Below are 20,876 nucleotides of genomic sequence, written 5' to 3'. Positions count from 1 at the left end.
GACTACTGAAATAGACTCCTGATAAGTTTTCCTGCTTCCAGGCTCATCCCTCTTCAACCAACCCATCCTCCACATAGCTAACCAATTGATATTCTTAAAGCAAAGGTCTGATCCAATCATTTCCCTGGTGAAGAACCTTCAAGGGCTTTCTACTGCACTTAGAATAAAATCCCATCTCCTTTGTTTGGCATTTAGAGCCCTCCACAACTTGTCTCCATGTTACCTTTCTAGGCTAATTACATTTTGCTCTCCCTGCTAGTACTTCTACTAATGCTTCTTGAAAACAAGATTTTTTTTTCTTTGTGTTCTTTCCACTTAGTGCAATGCCTAGTATATTGATGTTTTCATTGAGTCATTTTCAGTCATGTACAACTCTTCATGACCCCACTGGGGGTATTCTTGGCAAAGATACTGGAGTGGTTTGCCAGTTCTTTCTCCAGCTTATTTTACAGATGAGGAAACTAAAGCAAACAAGGTTAAGTGACTTGCCCAGGGTCACACAAGTTGTGTGACTTTAGGTAAATCTTCTCCCTTAATCTCATTTTCCTCACCTATATAAGGAAGGGATTAGACCAAGGGAGCTCTAAGGCCTTTTTTTTCCAGATTAAACATTCCATGCAATTAAAGTAGGAAAAAGGGAATAAATACTTTTCTCTTTTTCCCCAAATGTATGAAGGCTGTATAGAGGTTTATTATGCATATAATTGTGGGCAACAGAGACAGACTTAGACTCAGGCTAAAAAGTAAAATGCTTTTGCTATAAACTGTCCTGTTGAGGAGCCTTCTTTTCTTGTTTTCATTTACTCTCTCATTTTCTTTAACTTTTTCTTTTCAATGCCTAGTCCCAAGAAGGGGAACTCATTGCTACATCATAAGTAGCACTCTGTTCAAGAGAATCCAAAGTCCTCATAGACCCACAATGAACTCTGAGAGAGCCCAAGATCTGCTAGCTTCCTGGTATAATAAATTGCAGTAAATGTTATTTTAGTGTGACTGATGCAAGAAGATGGGTTTAAATTTGAAGAATGTTGGGGATATTCATCTAGAAAGATAATTTAATGTTTTCTCAGAACCTCTGAGGGGGAGAAGTCATAGAAGATCTGTATGGATCTGTACTCCCTCCCAGGACATCTCTGGGAAGGTGAGTGTGGGGTGTCCATGGATGTATGTATGGGTGAAGGGGGTGGGGTGTGGTAGAGAGGAATGTAGAAGAGTTTCTTGAATATATTTTGGTCATTTTTAAGCTAAATCTCAGATATCATGCTTGTCTTTTATCGTCAAATATAACGTAAAGGAAAATGCCGTTCTTTAATTATTAGTTAGGTGGACTTTGAGTGACTGAGGTTTTGCTGTGATTTGTTAGAATTAAGAAGTAAGAAAATAGGCAAGAAGCTCAGAATATTGAGCCAAAGAGGGCCTGAAATTTGAATCAGATGGTCAGAGCTATAACTAGGGTGGGGAGACTAGGACTTTGCCTTATAGGACCTAAATTTAGAGCATACTGACAACCCTTGCAGAGCTTCAGAAGCATAGAAGTATTTGAGCTTAGCACCTAGTTTACAAAAATAATCAGCTTAAACAGGAAGTTTACCAGATGGCCTGCTGGCAGTTCTAACAGAGATGAGTTCTTCTTCGGTTCTCCCCCTGCCCACCTTAAAGTAGTTTTCCTAAGAAGCAAGAAACTGTGTTTCACGCCACTTGCCCCCAATGGGGGTCTTATGATACTTGCCTCAGACACAAAAATTTCTAGTTATAGCTCTGCAGATAATCCTAAGTACCTGAATACATCTAGAGATTAGGGTCTTTTTCTTACACTGCGAATTTCCTGAAAACTCTGGGCACTACCTTGTGACCTTGGGTCATCCATATATTCTCCCTTTTAGCTCTGCAATTCTCTGATTCAGGTTAAGAAAACTTACCTTTGAAAGCCAGTAGACTCATCTAGACACATGACCCACCCTTGCTCTCTCAGCCCCTTACCTTTCCTTCCTGAGACTCTGAAAATTCCCCAAAAGTTTCATGTCTGACCCACTGACAGTCTTGACAGGTCACTTTCATTATTGATCAAGCTATTGCTCCCACCTCTCCTTGTCTGCCATCAATCTGATCATTTCAGTTCAAACCTCTAATCCCAGCAGGTAAGTCATGGAAGCAGAATAATCATTGGGATCACTGAGTTTAGTATTTAAATACCCAAGCATCCTTTAGGTCAGGTTCCAGGTGGGGAAATGAAACTGACAACTCATGTTCTACCACCGATTCACAAACTGAGTTTCACGGCACTGAAAGGGAGCAGAAGAACTTGGCTGTGAGTCAGGGCTATCCAGGGGAACTGTAAAACAAGCCAACATTCTCAGGAACTCAGACTCTTCTTACCTGAAGGGTAGAGAGAAGGACTTGCAGGCCACTGGTTTCTTGTTCAGCCATCCTGATCCTCAATTCACCAGCTCCTGCCCTAAATCTGGAAAAGTATCTGCAGACGATCGTCTGGCTTGGAAGGAATCTGCCAAGCTGACCTCGACACTGGCCTCGTAGGAGCTGAACAGAGATCTCATCCACACATGTTGCTGAGTGCTAAAAGTCACAGCAATGCAACCCTAGACCTCAGCGGAAAGATAAATGCCCCCCGACTCCCTGCTGGCTTGCCCACTGTGACAAGGGAGATTCGTTTCCTATATAAAGAATCTGGGGGATTAGGTAGAGGACAGGCCTGTGAAAAGGCCCCAGCATTTGGGGGTGGGGGTGGGGATGGAGGGAACACTAGTGAGTCACTCACCTCTAGTACTGCAATGGAACCCAGCGAGAGAAGAAGCCACCTTGGATGGCTGACAGGCATTCCCAGCTGACCAGCCATTTATTTCCAAGAGATCTAAGCAGACTCTCTCTCCCCCTCCCCTCCATTTTTTTTTTTGGTCTCCTGCCTGCTCTAATGTAACAGGAGATCTATAGGGCCTTACACAACAGGGTTGCAATGTAGGGCAAAGGAATGGGATTGGCGGCCATAACTTTGGGGCAGGAGTGTTTATTTGCAAGGACATTAGATAGTGCCATATCCAGTAGCACTGGCTAACATCCCATATTGAGACAAAGTGAGCAGGAGATATGAAGAAAGTTTTCTGAGGAAAATCAAACATCCATCATAACCATTTAGTATCTGCTGTCATCTTTGTATATAAAGATTACCCAGGGCTAAAATGTTATCTAAACCCACTCACCTGCCTCAATACCCTTCTTACCATAAAGACTTAGTGATGATCAATACAGAGAGTTCCAGTCTGTTCATTTAGTTTGAATATTTTGATCAAATATATTTACATAGTGTAGATTCCCAAGCAAAATTCTGTGAAATTACAGAGGCAAGCTAAATGGAGCTTGACAGCTAAATTACACATAGCCAGAGAAAATGGCTGTCGTCTGCCTAAAGAGTACTCCTAAGATCAACTTCCTTCCCTTGTGAGTGTGAGAGGCAGGAATTTAGGGGGGAATTAGGCTTATGTGAGGGACTCAAACCCCTACTGCTCTACCTCCAAACTTCAAGCAAGCAGCAGCCCAACAATCTTATTGAGGGTTCAGACCAAAGGTATTTCAATTTCTTGATTATCGCAAGCCTCAAATGCTACAAGATCCTGAAGAAACGTTTACTTTGAAGCTAAAAAGTGAATAGTGGGAGGAAGCAGCTTTTGGAGATCATCTGTTGCTGTCAGGAAATCTTGGGTGATAGAGCCTTTGATACCTGGGGTTTCTAGCATCACTGAGACGTGCCTGTTCTTGCTCCAAGGACAGCTCGAGTTTCTACCAAGGAGGACAAAACCCATGCATTAGCAGGATATCCCTTAATGCTCCAGAAACAAAGGTTTAATAAGGGCAGTGAACTCACAATTCTGAATCGTCCCATTTTGATTTTCATTTGAGGGAAGCCCCAATCTTATATTCCCTTCCATCCTCTTAGAAGAACGAGGCGAGAAGAGGGAAGAAACAAGAAGAAACCCCAAACATAGACCAACAATTCTGTCTCCCTTTATCAGAATTCCTAAAATTATCTGTAATCTGAAATTAGGGAAAACAGCTACCATTGGTCTTATACTTTTATAAAATTTTTTGCCCCCTTTCTCTACAAATTCTGAGGTGTCTGAGGGACAGCTTGTTGGAACCACAGAGGACAAGAGCACAGATACCATATAGATAAAATAGTTTTTTTGTTCTGCAAAATAGACACCTTTGCCCCAATTCCACAGTTCCATCTACATTAGCATTTTCTGAGTGATATAAAAATTGTGCTCATTCTTTGTAGGCAAAGCAAATGGTCTTACGATCTCATTCTGTATGGCCCTCAGTGAGCCTCATCATTTGCACAATATGACTTCAATTTATGTGTCCAGTTTTATTTCACACTACTGTCTTTTATACCCTCTACATTCCAGCCATATTGGTCTAGGAGCTATTCCTAGACAGCTATCCCTGCCCTTTACTGTATATGGACATCTGTACAAACCCTCAGTCATGCCTACAATGTACTACCTCCACATTTCTAGCTGTCAATTTTTTTCTCTTCCTCTAAGACCTAACTAACTCAGGGACTACTTGTCCTTTGAAGCACTCCCTTATCCCATTCTCAGTTAGAAGTAAGCCTTTAATCTTGCATCTCCATTTAATCCTTCCAATAACCTTCATCATATTCTGACTCAACCTCTGAGTAAATCATAAACTCCTTAATGGCAGAGACTGTCCTTTATTTCATATTTGTATGAAAAAGCACCAGTACCTTAGCTCAAGGCCTTTCACATAGTAGACAAAGAATAATGTTGGATGGAATTAAAGTGATTATTGAACCCTGGCTATTAAGCTCTACCCCAACACACACACACACACACACACACCATACCACACACACACACACACACACACACACACACACACACACACACACACACCCCTTGCCAGTATCCCAAACTTACCCTAAGACCTTTCCAAGTTTCCCATCAAAATTTACCTTTTCTGTGTCCTATCTCCTCCATACCCCAAGGAAGATTTACTCATTTGTTCTGAGGTGTTAGTGTCTTAATGTGCAATACCTTATAAATGACATTTCCTTTATAACAGTAGCCGTCAAAATCCGAAGTTCAAATAATCACTAGTGATGCATTTGTCATACAAATGGTAGACATATAGGGCATCCTAATAGGCCATTATTTGGGGATTTGAGGGACAGGCATGCTCCACCCTTCAAACCACATCACAGAAGGAGTTTTAATGCTTTGGGTGAGTGGAAGTTGTTTATGCTTATTTGCAAGATAGTACAATAACCCCTTCAATGAGAAAGATAATAAAGCAGCCAGACAGCTAGATACCTCACAATAAATCCATGAGGAATGTAATGATAGTACTCAGTTCTTCTGATTCAAAGGTATCTGTGGAGTTATGTGTATCAAGTGAAATACTATATCAAGCCCTTTGCAACTTGTAAGGCATAACATACATAGAAGTTTTTATCACTGTGACTAATAGCAGAATCAGTGACATATGGAGTCAGGAAGACACAAGTTCAAGAGCCTCTGTAACCTGCTATCTGCATGACCCTAGGCAAGTCACATTATCCCTCAGTTCCCCAGGCTGTCCCCCAAATTTATAAATCACAAAGAAGATGACAATTTGCATTGGTTAGGGAAGTATCTCCCTAGGAGTTAACTTACCTCATTGAAACTACAAGACTGGTCCAAAAAAATAACTCTTACTATTACAATTTAATATATGTGGAGACAGACACAGCATAGCAAGACAGAGGAAATGCTGTACTGGAAATTGGGAAGCCTGGGTTCCATTTCTAGCTCTGAAATCTATGTTAACCATGTGACCATAACTGAGTCACTTAACTTTTTGAGCTTTGGTTTCTTCATCTCTAAAACAAAGGGCTTGGTCATCTCTAATGCCCCACCTTAGCTCTAATCTCCTAAGATTACAGTATTTAGAATTCTCTGAACCTTCATAGCCCTGGTTTTCATCCCCCCACTCTTCTGACTTCTTGTCCCATCCCACTGTTATAGCAGGTAATCTATTGGCCTGAAAGCTTTGGGTCCTATGGACCTGAATCTCTGACCTACCCCTCCCATGATTCTTCTATGCTAATTTAGGTTAACTCTAACAATATGTTCAACCAAGCTTCTCTAAGTGAAAGCCAAAATAGCCAGTTTTAATCTACTTCAGGACTTCAAAATTTTTAAATAATAATAATAAGTGGATACAGTAGGGAGGATTTCATTTGAAAAGGGAGGTATATAGTTGTCTTTAAACAAATACTGTCATAGAATAGGCATTTAAATTGATTCCGTGAAAAGGAAACCTTTCTTTTCATTGCTAACTCTTGTTCATAAAATGTATTTAGATTAGAGAGGTTTTTTGTGTAATTTGATGATAGGTACAAGGCAAGCAAAAATTATGGCAATCTTTACCAGTCACCCACATTTATCATACATTTATAAAAATCTTTATACTTATTAGTTAAAAAGGAGTCTAAGGGATCTATACTTATCTAAATGAAATATTATCATCTTTAAGTTACTATTACTTGATATGATATTCTTTTACGTATGGGCAAGTCACTCTTCTTTTCTGAACCTCAATTGTTTGGGTTTTTTACCTATATATAGAACATATGAATACACAGAAAACCACCCCAGGTTCAAGGAGCTCTGTGGGTCACACTCCCCTTTAAACAATAACTCAGAAGTACCCACCAATGCTTACTTCTACCAAGATAATAAGAAATGATACATCAGTTCCAAGCAAAAGAAACAGTGTAGCAAATTAAGTGATGATAAGAAATAATCATCATAGGGGCCCCTAGGTGGCACAGTGAATAGAGCACTAGCTCTGGAATCAGGAGAACCTGAGTTCAAATCCAGCCTCGGACACTTAACACTTACTAACCATGTGACCTTGGGCAAGTCACTGAACCCCAATTGTCCTGCCTTCCCCCCTCCAAAAAGCAAAAAAAGAAATACCAATCAGGTTCATATTCTCTTATAGGTTGCCAGATCACTAGTGGGAGAATGCACTCATAGTTCCACATTAGTACAGTTGTTCAAGGAACATGAATGAAGGGGAATACACATATAAAAAAATATGACAGAACCATGACATTATATTCTGTTTGGGGGGAATATAGATATGACATGCACACAGACAAATACAAATGGCTTAAGAAGAAGGATAGCACTAAAAATTGAAACATCAAAGAAGACTTTGAACAGAATATGGCACCTGAGCTGAGCTTTCAAGAAAACTCAGACTTCTAAGAGGCCGAGATGAGAAGCAAGGGCATTCTAGGCATGGGAGATGGCCTATAAACAGCATAGAGACAGGAGATGAAATTTGGTTTTGAAGCACAATAAATATCTTCTGCCTATGACTAATTCGAGAACAATAAAAGCATCTTCAGCAACCACCAATATGGCTTCACTATACCCTTCATGGAGACCCCAAGAAGCAGCCTGCCAACAAGAAGCTTTCTGAAAGTTTTGTCATCACTCTATGGAGGTTACACATGGCTGTTCTGATCCAAGCGAGTTAAGGCTGACTAGCATAGCAACATATTAACCATCTGTTATTGCACAACACGCCCACAATAAGCTATAATGATCAGAAGTGGCTGCTGTTGCCTGTATTATCTTTTGCTTTTCCTCTTGGGAGGATAAATACTTCCACATCCCCTGCTATCTCTTTTTCTCTTGGAATAATCTGGGTTCTATAGTCAGGGAGGTGGCTAGCAACAGAACCCAAAGAGACAACTCAACTCTCACCCCACAAAAGATGAAGCAATGCCTATCTCTGTGGGATGTTCTCCTTGTGAAATGAGGCTATTTGGAATTCAGGGAATCTGCCTCCTCTAAATGAACAGAAAGTCAGTCACCTCTTTTAATCAAGTAGATATGACACCTCAGGAACCACATATCTAGACTAATGGGATTCTACTCCATTTAAAAAAGGAATCCCCCTATACCAGGTATCTAGGAACCATCTCTTCTGCAATGGCAACTAGGTAGAGCAGGGGCAGATTATTATCCTAACCACCTATACAGCTAAAAATGCAAATAGCTAAAATTGCCAGATATTTATTACATCATATCATATCATCTCACATCATATCATGTCAGGATCATAGTGAGGAGGCCACACTATGCAAAACGTTCAATAAGGTATGCACTGTGTATCATGGAATATTTCCATCAAAGTCTGAACAAAAGACTTCCTTACTGAGGATGCAATTTTTTGAATGTCATCATTCACAAATGACATAGTGTTCATGGAACCATAGCCTCCTCAGTGAAATCCGCAGCAATGTGAAGGAGATTAGAGTCAGGAAGAGCTGGATTCAAATCCTTCACCAAACATTTATTAGCTATAAGACCCTGAACAATTTACTGAACCTCCCTTTCAGTTTTGTTTTCTCGTCTGTAACAAATTAAAAAAAAACCAGGGAGAGGGGAGGGCATTTCCTTCACAGGGTGATAGAGAATAACAAATAAGATATGAAATACATTGTACACAATTACAGACACAATGTATAAGTGACAACCAACTTTGATGGACTGGACTCTTCTCAGCAATGCAAGGTTATAAGTGAACTCCAAAAGACTCATGATGGAGAGAGATGTCTACATTCAGAGAAAAAACTAGAAAGAACAGAGTTTGAATGCAGATTGAAGCAAACTACCTGCTCTCTTTCTTTTTCTTGTTTGGTTTTGTTGCCTCTTTCCCATTGTTCATTCCATCTGTTAAAATCCTTCTTTATAACCTGACTAATGTCTAATGTGAAAATATTAGCAGATCCTATACTTGATTGCATGCCGCCATGGGGGGAGAGGGGAGGGAGGAGAAAGAAGGGGAGAAATTTTGAAACTCGAGGGATTGTGGAACTGAATCTTGTAAACTAAAAGTAAACAAACAAATTGATAAAGACCAAAAATGTTTTTTAAAAAATATGAACTACTTGTCAAACCTTAAAATACTGGAGCTGCTGGTAGCTCAGCATAAAAGAGCACCAGACCTGGAGTCAAGAAGACCCAAGTACAAACCTAGCCATAGTCACTTACTAACTGTGTGATCCAGGCAAGTCATGTAACCATTGTTTGCCTCAGTTTCCTCAATTGTAAAATAGGGATAGTAATAGCATCTACTTCCCAGTATTTTTGAAGGGATAAAATGAGATAATATTTGTTTTTTCAGAAGTACTTAGCACAGATGGTACAGAGTAGGAGCTATATAAATGCTTATTCCAATAGAAAGAAAGGAGGGATGGAGGGAGAGAGAGAGAGAGATTCATATATGTGTGTGTATCCAATCCAATCCATTAAACATTTATTAAGTGTCTATTATGTGACAGACACTGTGCTAAGCACTGGAGGTGTAATTAATAAAAATAAAGATGGTCCCTGCCTTCAAGGATCTTACAATCTAAGGGGACAGAGAGGAAGAAACACATAATAGAAGTAACAAAAGGGGGGGAGGGGACCAGGGCATATCTTGTTCCATGGAGGTGAAATCAGGAACAGCAGCAAATGCTGAACAGAGTGAGTCAGAAAAGCTCAGTTTCTTCCCTACAGTGTAAGCATGGGAAGCAGTTTGGTACTCCACCCTACTGTTGTTTGTTCATTCAGTCATGTCTGATTCTTCTTAACCCTATGGACCATAGCACAGCATGCCTTTCTGTCCTCCACTATCTCCCGAAGTCTGTCCAGACATATTCCTTGCTTTACCCTCCAGCCCTCCAATTAGAAGGGAGAAGAGACTGAGGAAGGGGGTGCCAATTGGAGCTTGAGTCAGCAGTATGGTGATGAGTGTAGAAGTGATGAGCATATCTTGAGAAGGACATCTTATTCTGTGGAATTGAAACCAAGCAGAGCTGTAAATGCAGAGTAGGGTGATATGTATGCATGTATATATACCAGCCAAGATATATCAAAATACAAACATACTATTCCATCTATGATCAAACAAAATAAAATATATATTTGTATATGTATATAGATTATATCTGTATATATACATGCATGCATGCATCTACCTATATACACACATTGTATATGACTAGAATGAACATCCATGTATATGTATGTGTGATTGTGTGCATGACCAGACCTGTGATTTCATCAGTATGGGTAGTTGCTTATCACAATGCAGAACAGTCCTATATCACATCTCCTAGGCCGAAGAGAGTCCCTAAGACTCTCAAATATGGAGCATTGATAGGTTAAGACATTTGTTCAAGGTCACATGGCCACTGGGTGTGGATATGAGAGTTCCATGCAGATGTTCCTGACTCTGAGGATAGCTCTAAATTGACTATGCCATGCTACATACATGTGCATGATGAGCTGGGCCCAGAACTGAGTTAAAGGGGAATAGTGGAGAGATTTCCCTTCAGTAGAGCAGTGGTCCTCAAGTTTTTTGGTGTCGGGACCCCTTTACACTCTTAAAAATTGAGATTACCACAAAGATCTTTTGTTTAGGGGGGTTTATCTATCAATAGTTATTGTAATAAAAATTAAAATATCTTTATATTATTATAAAAATTGTTTTGATTTTGGGAGCATCGTGAAAGGGTCTCGGGGACCTCAAAGGTCTGCAGTAAAGGACATCCATCTTGGTATAATCGAAGATAGAAGAACATCAAGGGACATTCATGAACCTGGGAAGTGGCAGGAGACTCATCCCCAAGAAATGTGTGGTTCTTTGTCTTCAGAGACAAATAGGAATAATGGTGAAAGGTAATAGCCTCAAAAAGAAAATATCTCCAGATCAGATAAGACTGAAATAAGTTGGGAAGGCATAGAGGGGTTAAAGCCTGTAATGGTGGGATGTGTAACCCTATTAACGAAAGTATCTGTCCAAATATCAAAGTAAAGCCTTCTCCTAGACCTTCACCTCATCACAGTCTTACTTCCTTAACCCCCACTGTCCTTACATACACACATAAACACACGTACACATACATGTACATACACACATGCACACACACAAATACACACTTCAGGTCTCCTAGAGTTCTTGGTATTTCTAAATTTCCTTTTGTCCCTCTTTTAACTATCAGAAGGTCCTAAGCATTTTAAGGTTCTCAAACGACTGCAAAAGAGCTTTTCTTTTGGACAAACACTTACCAGTGTAGGTCACAGGACTCTGGAACAGCAGCCCAGAGGTCACTGCATCCTTGGTCATGGTGAGCCAGAGAACTGACCTTTTTGCTAAGCAGCCACTTTGGGCCCTCACTTGTCAAAGATGTTTAATAAAGTGCTTTTGGATGGGCCAAGGCAAGCCCTGCAGTGCCCCAAACCTGGAGTGCTGACAGGTGAGGAATGTTCATTGGCCCCTTGTGGCTTGCCCAGCCAGAAGGCACGTGGCATCCAGGCCCTAAAGCAGAGGTATCAGGTAACAAAGCAATCTAGGGGCAGGGGCCCTTCAGGTCAGATCCCACAGGGGGGAAATAGAGATATCAGACATGAAGGCCAAAGGTCAGGGACATTCTACTATGCCTTGGTCCAAGCTATTGGCAAGACAGGCAATGAACTGGCAACACAACATATTATGATTAAAAACCAAACAGGGCACATATACAACCAGTAGAAGGACATGCTACTAAAGGAAAGTGGAGAAGTGTCTCAGATTTTACCAGAGGCTACACTCACAGAATAAATGCTGCAGCTTGTTTCTACTAATAATCATCCTTTCTTTAACCTCAGAAACCCAGATTTAGATTCGGACTTGAGCCACCAAAAAATCCACTTTGGCCCTTAAGCGTCACACGAAATCTATTTGAAATATTTAAGGCATTTTGCAAATACAAGGTTGAGAATAGCCAAAGGAATTTATCCCAAATAGTGGAATTTCATATCTCATCTAGCGGTGCAGTGGAGGCATTCGAGTAGGAAGAAACATACAGGGAGATCATGAAAGGTTTTCCCATAAGAATTGCCAAAGCAATAACTTTCTTGGTCTCCCTGTCTCAAGTTTCTCCCCACTCTACTCCATCTTCTATTCAACTGTCAAAGTGATCTTCCTAAAGAACAGATTTGCCTGTGTCACCTCCCTGCTTTTTTCCCCAAACCCTCACCATTCAATAAACTCCAGTGTTTCATCTCCAAGATCAAATATGAACTCATCTGTTTGGCTTTTAATGCCTTTCACAACCTGATCCCTCCCTACCTTTCTAGTCTTCATGAATCTTAGCCCCCTCATATACTCTATGATATGGTGACAGTGACCTTCAATGCACACCATGTTCCTTCTCTCAACTCAAGTATTTCCACTGGCTGTTCCCTATGCCTGCTCTTCCCCCTCATCTCTAACTTCTGGTTTCCTCTAAATTCCCACTAAACTCTCACCTTCTGCAAGGAGCCTTTCCCAATCCCCCTCAATACTTGTACCTTCCCTCTGCCAATTATCTCCACACTTTCTGCCTTTCCCATAATTGCTCCGTCTCTCCCATTAAACACTGAGCTTCTTGTCAGCCAGGATGATTTACTTTTCTTTGCATCTCCAGATGCATCTCTTAACACTATGGCATGGAGTAGATGCTGAACAAATACTTGATGACATTTTGCCACAGAGTTCATGAGCTGAGCCTTGATGGAAGCTAGAGATCATAGAAGGTGGAAGGCAGGAGAAAATGCATTCCTGACATAGAGGGCAGCTTATGCAAGGGCTCAATGATTCCATATCCATTATGATATGCTGCAAATGTGTATAACGAGCTCGGGTCACAAGGAAGTAGCAGGGATCATTGGAGAGTTTGCCTTTCAATAAAGAACACCCATTTTGGTATCATAGGAAGAAAGAAAGTGTGGAGACTTTCTTGATCCCAAGCTCATACAGATCCCATCATAAAACTGTCTGTCTCCTTTCCTTTCCCCACTTCCCAATTTTTGAAGCCAACCCAGTTCATAGTAATCTCTAAGTACCAAGGCTTCATCCCTCTTACCCAATCAAAGCAAACTAAGCCCCAAACTGAACCCCAGAAGGGTTCAGAAAGCCTTTATATACTCCCAGAACTATTATCTGGCCTTCCAACTCTAAGATCTTTGGGCAAAAGTTTAAGAAACTGAACTAACAGACCTGTTAAATCACTTAAGAAACCCTTTGGGGAAAGATGATGGGATTATTTCTTTAGATCTGGAAGGGAGATAAGAGGGTTCCATTCCCACCCCCACACCTCTACAAATGAAGAAACTGAAGTCCATGGAGATTTCATGATTGGTACAGAGTCACATAAGTAATGGGATTCAAAGGCAAATTTGAACCCAGGTCCTCTGACTCCAGAACCAGTGCTCTTGCCATTACAATCCCCCATGCTAAAGTCTACTCTAGCTAGAAAAGCACCATAAAGCCTACTTCAATAGGTACATTTTAGAGAGACTCCTTCAGTAAGACTCACTCTCTTTGGAGAGCTGTTGATGGCTCTCACTAGCTGTTATACGGTTATATCCTAAAACCACTCCATTAGGCAGCCTCCATACTTCTGACAATCTAAGGGATCTGAGAATGACCAACTTGTTGACCATCACATATCTCATCTATACCAGTAAGGAAATTGGCCCTGCCTCCTTCCATATCAGGCCTGCCCTATTTCCTCCATCCTCTGGGTGTGCACCCCTCACCAGTTTCAAATGTTGATACCCAAGCAAATATCTATGCAAGCCCCACAAAAGCCAGCTCTTGGTGTGGCTAGGCCCTAGTGCCCAGCCTTTGGCTACATTTCTACAGTGTAAGCATTAAAACCTTGCCAGCTAATGCTGCCTACCCTTGTCCCCAGCAGCTTCTACCAAGCTGACTGATCTAGAGCAATAAGCACCTAGACTAGCAGTTAGCAGTCTGATTAATTAACCAAGTGATTGATATGCTCCTGTTGGAGCACCTATGATTTGTTAGGTGCTACAGGGAACATGCCAAAGACATAGTATCTCCCTTCTTTGAATTTAGAACCAATATTTCCATTAAACTGTATGTGTGGTACAAAAATACCTCTGTTTCCATCTTTCATCTGCCTGTGAACAGCTCAGTTTCATTCAACAAACATGAATAAGCACATATTAGGTGACAAGCCCTCTGCTAGGCACCCGGGATGAGACAGAGATGAAATGGTCCCTCCTCTTGGGGATCTCATCTTACACGGGGCAGGGAGTGGGGAGACGATATGTGCACAGATAAATAAATGCAAGCCAATTCAAAGAGGAAAAGAGCAAGAGAGATGAGGGTGTCAAGAAAGGCTTCACAAAGGAGATGGAAATTGGGCACTTTAGCTTTGGAAAACAGGGATTTTGCAAGGTAAGGAGTGCATTCCAGGCATTGGAAAGAATTTGATAAAATGCGTGAAGGAGAAGAGAATCTATGAAGTTTGGGGAAGAGTAAGTAATGTAGTTAAATGGCAGCATAAAATGAATGAAAGGGAATAATGTGAAATAAATCTGGAAAAGCTGTTTGGAGTCAGAAATGTGGAGGGCCTTAAAGGCCAGCCTGAGATATTTCTAATGTATTCTGGAGGCAATGTAGAGCTACCAAGGGTTCCTGAGAGAAGTGAAAGGGTAAAAACCAATGCCTTGGGAAAATTATTTTGGCTTCTATGAAGGAAATGGATGGAAGAGAGGAGGGAGGGAGATAGATAAGGGGGTTATTACAATAGCTCTGGATAGAGGTAATAAAGATTTGAAGTGGTTATGGGGGCTGCTTGAACTAGAGAATCGGGGGGGGGGGGCAGAACCAAGATGGTGGGGTAGAAACAGGACTTCCGCGTGGCTCCTGCTTCCACCTCCTCCAATACACGTAAAAAATTACTCTAAACAAACTTTAGAGCTACAGAACCCACAAAGTTACAGAGGGAAACTAACCTCCATTGAAGACAACTCGGCAGGCCAGTAGGAAGGGGCCATCGCAGTGCTCTGGGAGCAGAGCTGAGCCCCATATGAGACTGGGGTTTTAGCCTCAGAGTGGCCACGACCAGCCTCCAGCTGGAAGGACTTTGAGAGAATGGATCACCGACAGCAGTGGCAGTTTCCAGAATTATCAACCCATAGATGATAAGGACAAAGTAAGAGGTTAGTGTGAACTTTGGGAATAGGGAGTCTGGGAGTGCGGTATGGCTGCTGCCCCCAGGAGGTGTGGTGGCCACTACTGCATGGCTGCTTCAGAGCTCCTGGTCTGCAGATTGTAGGGGGACCAAACTTCCAGTCTGAGGGGTAATCATGCTTTAATCAGCTTGGATCTGGATCACTGTCTTGGGTGGAGGTCCTGGGATGCATGACCATGAGCCAGAGTGTGTGGAGGCTTCAGAAAGGGCAGCCAACTAATAGCTCCAGCAGCTGAGAAAACCCCAGCGATGTGGGACAAAGCTCTCCTCTCTGAAAGCAGAGTTCTACTGTGGCAAAAAGCTCAAAAGTCAAGTAATTGAATGGCAACATAAGCAAGCAAAGGAAGCAAAGCAAGCTCAGCAATCCAACTTTAGACTCCTATTTTGGGGACAAAAAGGATCAAAGCATGGAACAGGAGGAAGACAGTGAAGTCAGAAGTCCTACACCAAAAGCTTCCAAGAAAAACATGAACCGGTTACAAGCCATAGAGGAGCTTAAGAAGTATTTTGAAAACCAAATAAGAGAAATGGAGGAAAAATTGGGAAGATAAAAAAGAATGATGCAAGAAAATAATGAAAAGAGAGTCAACAACCTGACTGAATAAAATAACACCTTAAAAATAGACTAACTCAAATGGCAAAAGAGGTTCAAAAAGACAATGAGGAGAAGATTGCCTTAAAAAGCCAAATTTGCCAGATGGAAAAAGAATCTCAAAAGCTCACTGAAGAGAATCATTCCTTCAGAATTAGATTGGATCAAATGGAAGCTAATGACTTTATGAGAAATCAATATACTATTAAACAGATACAAACAAATGAAAAAATAGAAGGCAATGTGAAACATCTCACTGGAAAAACCACTGACCTGGAAAGTAGATCCAGGAGAGATAATTTAAAAATTATTGGACTACCTGAAAGCCATTATCAAAAAAAGAACCTAGAAATCATCCTTCAAGAAATTCTCAAGGAAAATTGCCCTGATGTTTTAGAACCAGAAGGCAAAATAGAGGTTGGAAGAATCCACCAACCACTTCCTGTAAAAGATCCTAAAAAGAAAACTTCTAGGAATATTATAGCCAGCTTCCAGAATTCCCAGATCAAGGAGAAAATGTTACAAGCAGCCAGGAAGAAAAAAATTGAATACTGTGGAAACACAATCAGGATAACACAGGATCTTGCAGCTTCTACACTGAGGGATCGAAGGGCTTGGAATATGATATTCCAGAGGTTAAAGGAGCTGGGATTAAAACCAAGAATCACCTACCCAGAAAAACTGAGTATCATGTTTCAGGGGAAAATATGGTAATTCAATGGAATAGAGGACTTTCAAGCATTCTTGATGAAAAAAACAGAGCTGAATAGAAAATTTGAGATTCAGATACAAGAAGCAAAAGAAGCATGAGAAGGTAAACAGAGAAAAGAAATCATAAGGAACTTATCAGAGTTGAACTATTTACATTCCTACATGGAAAAACGAGAATTGTAACTTATGAAACCTTTCTCAGTATGATAATAGTTTAAGGGAATATATATATACATACATGTATATTTCTATATGGGAGGGTATATGGGCATATGAATACATATGTGAGTGTGTGTATATATGTGTACAGGTACACATAGACAGAGGGCACAGGACCAATTAAATAGGAAGGGATGATACTTAAAAGGTGAAATTGAGAGGTGAGAGAGGAATATAATGAGAGGAGATGGGGAGAGACTGAATGGGGTAAATTATCTCATATAGAAGAGGCAAGGGAAAACTGTTACAATGGAGGGGAAGAACAGGAAGGCCAAAGGGAATGAGTCAACCTTACTCTCATTGATTGGCTTAGGGAGGGAATGACATACACACTAAATAGGGTATCTCACCCTACAGGAGAGTAAGAGGGAAGGGGATGAAAGAGAGGATGATGAAGGAGAGGGCAGGCTGGGGGGTGGGGGGAGGGAAGTTGGAAGTACACACTTCTGAAAAGGGACAGGTCAAAGTAGAGAACAGAACAAGTGGTGGACAGGATAGGATGGAGAGAAATATAATCAATCTTTCACAATATATCAACTATGGACATGTTTTGCATAGCTACACATGTACAACTTATATTGAATTGCTTATCTTTCCAGTAAGGGTCGGTGATGATGGAGGAAGGGAAAGAATCTGGAATTCAAAGTTTTAAAATCATATGTTTAAAATGTTTATATATATATATATAGTTATAATTTTTTTACATGCAACTGGGAAATAAAATATACAGACACTGGGACACAGAGATCCATCTTGCCCTACTGGAAAGTCAGAGAGGGGATGGGGGAGGATATAGAAAAGAGCAGATTGGGGGAGGGGGTATTCAGTGGGATCACTGTTTTGGGGTGGTGGGTAGGCGAAAGATGAGGAGAAAATTTGTAACTCAAAATCTTGTGGAAATGAATGATGTAAACTAAAAATAAACAAAATTTAATTCAAAAAAAAGAAAAAGAAAAACCACAAATTAAAAAAAAAAGAACTAGGGAATCTAGGTATCAAAGTAGATAGAGCTCTGAGCCTGGAGTTAGAAAGTCCTGAGTTCAGATTTGACCTCTGACACTTCCTAGTTAAGTGATTCTGAGCAAGCCACTTAGCCTCTGTCTACATTAGTTTTCTCATCTGTAAAAAGGGGACAATAATAGCACCTTCCTCCTAGGGTTTTTATAAGGATCAAATGATATATTTGTAAAGTGCTTAACGCAGTGCCTGGCACACAGTAGGTGCTTTAAAATGTCTCCCTCCTTCCTTCCTTCCTGAGGGAATGATAAAAAGAGAATGGATCTGAGAGGTTCAGTCAGTCAGATCTGCAAAATCAGAATTGTCCTACCCCATCTCCTAGATCCAAGCATTTGCCACATCTTGCCAATCATAACCCCATCTCTCTCACATCCATCACTTTCTCTCTGCCCAGTAACTTTCCTAGTTCAGGCTCTCACTAACTGTTAACCTCGACTCTTGTAACTGCCTCCTAACTAGAATACTAGCTGCTCTCAGTCTGCAACCCATACCCTACTCCAGTACAGACATATCTCAAAGATACTATGGGCTCAGTTCTGGACCACGTCAATAAAGTGGATATCACAATAAACAAGTCATATGAATTTTTTTGTTCCCAGGGCATATAAAGGCTATGTTTACACGATACTGTAATCTATTAAGCCTGTAATCGTATTATGACCAAAATTGTACATACCTTAATTGAAATACTTTATTGCTAAAAAAAAAAAAAGTTAATCATTATCTGAGCCTCCGGTAAGTCATAATCTTTTTGCTGGCAAAGGATCTTGACTCATTGTTGATGGCTGCTGACTTACCAGGGTGGCAGATGGTGAAGGCTGGGGAAGTGGGCTGTGGCAATTTCTTAAAATAAGACAACAATGAGATTTACATCATCTCTGGATTCTTCCTTTCATTTGAACACTTAGAGGCCACTGTAGGGATATTAATTGGCCTCATTCCAATAATGTTGTGTCTCAGGAAATAAGGTAGCCTAAGTAGAGGGAGAGAGACAGGAACAGCTGATCAGTGGAGTAGTCAGAACACATACAACATTTAATGATTAAATTTACTGTTTTGTATGGGCAGGATTCACTGCCATCAAAGATCATTGATCACACATCACCATAACAGATGTAATAATAATGAAAAAGTTTGAACTATTATGAGAATTACCAAAATGTATACAATGTTAACATTTGCTGTTAGAAAAATGGCACCAAAAGATTGGCTCAACGTAGGGTTGCTACAAACCTTTAATTTAAAAAAAATAAAAGAAAAAAACACAATATCTGTGAAGCACAATAAAGTGAAGTACAATAAAATAAGGTAAGCCTGTGTTACAAATGAATAGGTGATCTGGAAGGCAGGAGTGCAGGAAGGCAGGAAAGAAGGAAGGCAGGAAGGAAACCAGTATTTAATAAGGACCTATTATGTGACAGACTCTGTGCTAAGCACTTTACAAATGTTATCTTACATAATTTTCACAATAATCCTGCCTGGAAGGTAGGTGCTATTATCCATTTTACAATTAAGAAAACAGGGGCAGAAAGAAATTAAGTGACTTACCCAGGGTCACATAGCTAGAAAGTGCCTGAGGTCAGATTTGAACATATCTGACTCCAAGTATAGTTCTCTATCCACTTCACAAAATAGCCAGTTCCATGATGCAATATTCCCTCCAGTAATGCCAATTACAATTCACCTTGTATAACACCATTTCCCACTTCTATGCCTTTGCATTGACTGTTCCCCATGGCTGAAATGTTCTCCTTCCTCTCACTTCCTCCAAGGCCCAATTAAAATCTCATCTTTTGTAGAAGGACTTTTCTGGTCACCTATTTTCCTCTCTAAAATTGCCTTCCATGTACTCTCTGTCTACCTTATATGTAAGATGTTTTCCCTGTTAGAATGTAAGCTGCTTGAGAGCAGGGACTATTTTTCCCTTTCTTTGCATCTCCAGAAATTAGCAAAGTGTCTGGCATATAATAAGTCCTTAATAAAAACTTATTCACTAGCTCTCTCATAAATTTGCTATAGGGTTTATACAATATAATAAGGGTCAGGGAATTGCAATTCTCATATTCTCTTGACATTGCATGCATACCAATGGAACACATGGACTGTAGTGATTATATTTCACTCTCACTCCATAATTGGCCCATCTTTTTTTTTTGCATTAATACATTTCATTTATACTGCTTCTCTTGCATAATGTTTTGCAATGTGTTATATCTCACTCATGCCCAGCATGTTCCTCTTCCCTGGAAGTTTTGTGTTACAATCCATACAAGTACTGGACTTCGAGTGAGGAAGACCTGGGTTTTAATCCCACATCAGACATTTACTAGCTGTGTGACCCTGGGTAAGTTACATAGTTTATTTCAGCCTCAGTTTCCTTATTTGTAAAAGGTGAATAAAAACAGCACCTACCTTGCAGGGTTGCTGTAAGAATGAAAAGTGCTTTGCAAACCTTGAAGAGCAATGTAAATGTTAGCTATTTTGGGGTTATCTGAACTTCAGTTCTTCTTTACATAGTCTTCTTTCTGTGCCCAACTGAGACATGAACGTGAAACTGACACACATTCTTTCAGGTTCTACCATGCAGGCTTTGGATGTGGTCCTAGCATCAGACTATGTCTGCTCTCTACAACCAGCCTAGGCAAATACAAAAGGACTCCAGAGGAATAACATGGTGACTTGGTGCTGAAATTTTTGGTTATGGCAGCCCTATCTGTCTTCCATATAGCTAAGCCCACAAACCCTGAGAATAGTAGCAGCACTCAGCCCACTGATCCTGTTTCTAACCTGGCCCCTGTAGCCATAGTGCTGGGAAGCAAGTCTACTCTATATAGTAGACATATAGAGTGGCAACTACTTCTGCACATGCTACAGTCCCTTGCTTCCTCGTCAGTCACAACTACAGATCTTGAAAAGAATGTTCTCTCCATCGAAGGCCTTGGCACTGATAAATTGGAAACTTATTCAGAATTAATAATGGAAATGAAATGGAAGAAGATGCATTACTATCTTCTTTGCCTCACCACCTTAGGATGATAGGCATATCCATTTGACTTGTAACTGAAATCTTCCATATATGTAATCTCCTCCACTAACAATAACAATCGGAAAAGTAACTATTTCTTGTATTTTGCTTTAAGGTTTGCAAATCACTTTGTAAATATTTCTTTTAATTGTTATTCTTATCTCCATTTTATAGATGAAGCTATCCAGGCAGACAGAGGT

At 40.5% G+C, this 20,876-nt stretch overlaps 1 protein-coding gene across 1 annotated transcript in view; it reads right to left on the bottom strand.

The window, feature by feature from the left end:
• AGBL1 (AGBL carboxypeptidase 1) overlaps window positions 1-2,647 on the bottom strand; it is a 995,991-nt gene extending 993,344 nt beyond the window's left edge. Inside the window, exon 1 of the mRNA XM_069098544.1 lies at window positions 2,377-2,647. Coding sequence (XP_068954645.1) covers window positions 2,377-2,427 — 51 coding nt within the window. The 5' untranslated portion in view covers window positions 2,428-2,647. The remainder of the gene's footprint in view (window positions 1-2,376) is intronic.
• Between the last annotated feature and the right edge of the window lie 18,229 nt (window positions 2,648-20,876).

This window comes from Petaurus breviceps, unplaced genomic scaffold (assembly GCF_028583685.1).
Source record: "Petaurus breviceps papuanus isolate PSGF00001 unplaced genomic scaffold, PetGlider_PUasm1.0 37, whole genome shotgun sequence".
NCBI lineage: Eukaryota > Metazoa > Chordata > Mammalia > Diprotodontia > Petauridae > Petaurus > Petaurus breviceps.
The sequence above is the reverse complement of the archived record's forward strand: the minus strand, read 5'-3'. Positions and strand labels throughout refer to the sequence as shown.